Source organism: Apium graveolens, chromosome 2 (genome assembly GCF_009905375.1).
Source record: "Apium graveolens cultivar Ventura chromosome 2, ASM990537v1, whole genome shotgun sequence".
NCBI lineage: Eukaryota > Viridiplantae > Streptophyta > Magnoliopsida > Apiales > Apiaceae > Apium > Apium graveolens.
The window spans coordinates 38904556-38910786 of record NC_133648.1 but is presented as its reverse complement, the minus strand read 5'-3'; the positions used below and the strand labels follow the sequence as shown (position 1 = coordinate 38910786).

The window sequence follows — 6231 nt, the reverse complement described above, 5'->3', positions numbered from 1 at the left end:
AATTACTAGGGATTTTGAACGTAGTTTGACGAGGTACTGGTGGGTGATGAAAAATGATTTGAGATTGGGAATCAGTTGGATGAGCTGGGATAGACTTAGTAACCACAAGTCGAGAGGAGCCTTAAGTTTTAGAAATTTTCAAGATTTTAACTTGGCACTTCTCGACAAGCAGGGATGGAGAGTAGTGACTTGTCCGGATCGTTTATTCAGTAAAATCTACAAAGCAAGGTATTTTTCAGACACGCACTTTCTTGATTCAAAATTAGGGGATAATCCTAGTGTTGTTTGGATGAGCATTTGGGAAGCCAAGTCTGTGGTGTTAGCGGGTGCCATATGGAAAATAGGTAAAGAAGATCAAGTTAAAGTGATATGCATCCCTGGCTTAGTGATGCTTCTAACCGGTATATTTCTTGTGAGGTGCATGCTCTTGAAAATGCCTATATTAATTTCAGTGGGATAAAGAGTTAGTTGATGATCTTTTTAACTACCAAGATCGACAGTGTATTCTGAGAACATCTGCGGGGGATAGTAGGGAGCCCGATATATCGGTCTGGCATGAAGATAGCGCTGGTGATTATACAATTAAAAGTGCGTATCAAATGCTTCAAAGGTTCAAGAATTTGTGGTGCTCAGAGTATACTCACAGCGTTGTAGAAAAGTGTGGAGAGTTAAAGCACCGCCTAAAGTCTAAATTTAGTGTGGTGTGCTCTAAATAAGTGTTTTCCCACAAAAAAAGTGTTGCAAGAAAAATGAATCTCAATTTATGTGGTCTGTCCAATTTGCAATGGTGATACATAGACAATAGTTCATGCTCTAGTAAATTATCAATTTGCAGTTCTGTGTTGGAGGTTGAGAGTTCGAGTTATTCAAGTTGCGATCAATTATAGCTTTGACAGATGGCTGCACCGAATGTTAAATGACATGAATAATCATGAGCATGAGGAAGTTATGTCCATATGTTGGAGCATTTGGCAAGCCAGAAACAATATACCCGGGAACTAGAAGAAGAGTGCAACGAATTTTGTAATTTTTTCGGCAAAGCAGTATCTTGCAGAATAGAGAAGCGCCCAAGTTTTGTCAACAAAAGCTCTATACCTAGATCTGGAAAATGGTGATAGAGCAGTCTATTGGGTGAAACCAAAAACAGATGAAGTCAAGATAACAATCGATGTTGCGATATTTGCGGGTTTGCTGGCTAGAGATGAAAATGGGGAGGTTATAATAGGTCGTGCAGAATTGTACCAGGGAGAAGTACGACCAGAGTTCGCGGAGGCTATTGCAGTTAAGGAAGCTTTAAGTCGAGTCAAACACAAAGATTGAAGGGAGGCAGTGATTGAATCAGACTGCTTGGTTGTGAAACAAGCGATCAGGAGTAAGGTTGTTTTGAGATCCCCATTTGGGCAGTTAACTATGTTGTGTCGGTTGTGTTGCTGGAGTTAAACATTCGCTTATAATTTATTAGACGATCTGCTAACATGGCATCACATTATATATTAGCACGTTATATTCCAGGTCGAGTCTTCAATATGAGTCTGTTCCTATTGAGTTGGATTCTATTTTGTTGGCCGATTTGTTTGAGTAATATAATTGATTTATGTCAAAAAAGAAGAAGTCATGTCTAATAAAATAATGTTGGATATAAACTTGACCATTTGATGTAATTGGGACCTTTATAGATAAGTTAACAACTAACTTATATCAAATGCTTAACTTTTTTGAACTGACATATTTTGGGTTGTTTAGTCTATTATTTGTTATATATTCTGTTGTGGGTTTGAATGTTAAAATGGTAATAAAACACTGTTCGGTGGAAGTGCATAATTATTGCCTGGGTTCAGGAATGCGGAGTCACGACCTGTATTATGTATGTGTATTTATGGGCTCGATAAAAACGTCGACCCTATAAGAGAGTTTGTTAGTAACATCCCATATATCTATATTTAACATAGTTAATGAATAATAATAAATCTTTTTAAATATAATGTAGTTATTTGTAATCACAAAATTTATTCCCTTTTTACAAAATAATTCAATTTTCACTTAGCGGAAAGAAAAAATTCAAAAGTATATTTAAAAAAAACTTATTTTTCCCAATTTTGTATGAGTATTATAAAATTTGGATATTCAGTTCTTAATGGAATACCATTTTCTAATCCAAAATTCTGAATAAAATAATAATTCAAATATTAGATATTTTTTAATTCTTAAATTTAGATCTTTGAAATTTAGAAACCAAACACATGAATCTAGTCCATTTTAACTGAATGATATAATTTCCTTTTAATAAATAATAATATAATGGGAAAAGAGAATTTAAAGGTCATAATAAAAAAAAATCTATTACTGCATCTCAAATTCACTTTTTTTAATATAAAATTAAAAATTCAAGCATACAGATGTAAATATCATGTAAAAATAAGTAATTATGCAAATTTTTGAATAATTTTATTATTCGAAAATACCACTTTATAACAAAAACAAATTTTCAATCTCTACCATTAACATTATATAAGAAAATAGAATCATTAGAAAATCAATACTAGACCACTTAGATTGACATGAATTTTTTCTACAATGTTTTGATTTAATCTTCACATCCGTACGATTGGATCGTAAAAAAGTATTCGATAAATATAATTTTAGACTACACTAATGGAAAATAGAAAAGTTTAGAAACACCCCCTTGATATAATTTCATTTATGAGAATTAGACCTGACAACGTTCCGTGTCGTGTACAAACGTTCCGTGTACTTTCGTTTTTTCGTGTACCAAGTCTTAAACCCCGAATCCGACCCAGATTTGCATTTGTGTACCAATTTGGTGACACTAACCCGAAACTAATATATTCGTGTTTATCCGTTTAGTACAATAAAGTACACAGATTATATATGAAAAATATTAATTGTTAAAAAATGTAATAGATAATTAAATGGTGAATTGCTCACTCACGTAGTTAAGGAACAATAAAATATATTTTAGTATTTACAAATATATATATATATATATGTTATTTAGAATGGGTAAAATTCATATTTGGTATTTAGTATATATGTATATATAATATATTTTTAAAAATTTATTTATTTATTTATTCCGTATACTTTCATTACGTGTCGGGTACCTATATTGGAAAACCAAATCGATACTAATTATATTCGTATTTTTTCGTGTTCGTGTACCAAATTTTCAAATTAAAATACTAATTATTTGTGTTGTTTCGTATTGTGTTCACATGTTGTATACAATTATTGTTAGGTCTAATGAGAATGATATAAAAAATAAAAAAATAGTAAAAAAATGGAAACGAAAAGCTAGGCGAGGACTATAAAACCCGCCACGTATCGCTCTGGGCAAAAACCCTAGAATTTATTCACCTCGCTTCTCCGCCTCCTCAATACTTCTCCTGCGCAGCGCCCCCATTTCTGGTACTTTCATTCCTCGATCTATACACACAATCTTATCTTATGTATCTATCTATAACTATGATCTGATTAACAGCTTAGCTGTGTATATATTAGTGTCTTATATCTTTAATTTCAATTTCAATTTAAGTTTATTATGTGTTTTATGTGGATGATAAATGTGTTTGATTTAATTGCTTTCCTGTTTGATATATAACTGGATTATTCTTGTATGTCTGGGATGAAATAGATAATAGCATTATTGTTGAATCGAAACGATAATGTAAAATTCATAGATTGATGTAACTTGTTGTTTTTAGGTAATACTAGTGTATTTAGGTTTTTAATTGTTGCCCGAGCTTCGAAAGGAGGTTTAATTAAATTAAGCTTCTAGATTTACGAGGTTTAGTTACAGACATATGCTATGTTATTCCGTATTTGCTTTTTCGGAATGTCAAATTGGTATGATAGCTATGATAGGCACATAAGGTTTTGAGTGTTTTACATTTTGGTGTATTTGTATTATGAAAGAAACATGATTGTCGGAAATAATGAAATGAACTGATCTTAAATGCCTTTATGTATGATGAATCGCTTTTTAATTTGTATGGAGTAATTAGACTAAATTGTACAAGTTTCATTATTATGTTGTACGATATGTTTCATTATATGGGCAATGTCTTTATTTACTGCCATATTTCATGGTTATATATTTTAGCGTGGTTTGTATAATTTTCCAGTCTTATGTTAGAAGAAACACAGTGATTTAGCGATTTTTGAGTAAAGCTTGCTGCCTTTGAAAAGTGAGATGTATAAAAGAATTTTACTTTTTTTATTGATAAAGCCATAGGTGGCACAATCATAAGATGTTGTGGTGTTGTTATATATTATATTTTTTGGCCTAACTTCTACTGATGTTATTTCAAAGCTTAATACTCTGTATGAGCACATTTTGCACATAAGCGATCTATCTTCTGAAGTTTCTTTTAATATTTAAATTTTGTAATTTTTTTTGTTTAACCTGTTAGATTTGCATGCTAGCATATTTCTCCTTTTGTTTCTCCCTAGATCGTTATAGGAATACCCATTTCCGTTTACTAATATGGTGTGATGTTGTTTATCTGCCGCAGCTTGAATTTTTGAGGATGGTGAGGGTTAGTGTACTGAATGATGCTCTCAAGAGCATGTTTAATGCAGAGAAGAGGGGTAAACGTCAGGTCATGATCAGGCCTTCATCGAAAGTGGTTATCAAGTTCCTTATGGTCATGCAAAAGCATGGTTAGCACTCTTGCTCTCATTTCTTTGTCAGAATTTTCTCAAATATGTTCTGTAGTTCTGTTTGTTTTATTTCCAATAATTTGATCTGTATATTGTTTGTTGAATTAATAGGTTACATTGGAGAGTTTGAGTATGTTGATGACCATAGATCTGGAAAGATTGTGGTTGAATTGAATGGGAGGTTGAATAAATGTGGAGTGATTAGTCCTCGTTTTGATGTTGGTGTCAAAGAGATTGAGCCTTGGACTGCACGACTTCTTCCGTCAAGACAGGTTTATATCTTAAAAGTTCTATTTACAACTTTGTATAATCATATTTATGGTATTGTACAAGTAGGAGCTTCAATTTTCAAAGTAATAATAAACATTCACCTGTGATTGTACAAGTATTTACAACTTGTTCCTTTTCCCCTATTAAATACCTACTTTTGATTCCAACGGTATTTGATGGGGGTGCATGATGTATATATGCAGTTTGGTTATATTGTTCTGACCACATCTGCTGGAATCATGGATCACGAAGAAGCCAGAAGGAAGAATGTCGGTGGTAAAGTTCTTGGATTCTTTTACTGAGCGAAGGATGCGAATAGTTGTTTTGGATAATTTGCCTAGTGCTTGATTCCAACTTTCCTGTGCTTTTTACATCCTATGTAGTTTTTTCCAAAAAATTCTCATCTCATCTGTTTGAATTTTTAAGATTCTTCTTATGTTGGGTTTGAGATGTTGTCCTCTTTGGTAGAGATTTGAAAACTATTTGCTTAAGTCTTGTGGTTAACTTGTTGTTCTGCTTGTTAACTTGTTCTTGTTCTTCCTACTGATTTTACATTTAGAATTTAGAATTTAACTATCAACGCTTGAAAATTATTATTCAGCAGACATCAATTTTGTTGGCCAAAGGCCTTATACCTAAGAATAATCAGCAGTTGAAAATTGTTTTTTTCCCTATCTTTTTGATAGATCAGTTTTTATATATATATAGATGTTGGTGGATCTGTTTGGGGGTAAGAAGCCCCTTTGACATCTCTTGCACCTGCAAATAATTCGAGAAAAGCCTTGTTTTTTGGACCCTCTCTCGTCTGGTCGCGAATTTTGAATCATTCTTATCCTCATCATTAAGGATCCGCTCGACCCAGCCCAATTTTTTTAAAGTTTAATTACACATGATAATGATACATGAGTGGTCTAACTAATTTTTGAAAGAGGTCATCAATTAAAATTTGACATACACATTTATGGTTTTTTTTTTTTTGCGGTGGGATAGCATTTATTTGTCATATTTTCTTTAACTTCCAATAATCCTTATGTGGTGACTGCTGTTGGGTGCCCCATATGTATGACAGCATTTGCAATGTATACTGTAGTAGTGTAGTTTTGACATTTCAAATTTTGAATAACACAAGCCTAAAAAGATTTCCTGAATAAAAACAATCTTTCGTGGTTTATGAAAACTTATTAAAGTGTGTGATAATACGAAAATAGAGATGTTGATATGCAAAATTTTGCAAACTAGTTGTACATCTTTTTAGGTTTAAATGCTCAGAATACAGATATG

General features: G+C 32.4%; 1 protein-coding gene across 1 annotated transcript; it reads left to right on the top strand.

Annotated features, from left to right (window-relative positions):
• The first annotated feature begins 3296 nt into the window (after positions 1 to 3296).
• On the top strand, positions 3297 to 5474 carry LOC141707309 (small ribosomal subunit protein uS8). Its single transcript, XM_074510396.1, has 4 exons — positions 3297 to 3426; positions 4533 to 4680; positions 4792 to 4952; positions 5154 to 5474. The coding sequence occupies exons 2-4, from the start codon at positions 4548 to 4550 to the stop codon at positions 5250 to 5252; spliced, it is 393 nt and encodes a 130-aa protein (XP_074366497.1). The 5' UTR covers positions 3297 to 3426; positions 4533 to 4547; the 3' UTR covers positions 5253 to 5474.
• The last annotated feature ends 757 nt before the right edge of the window (positions 5475 to 6231 follow it).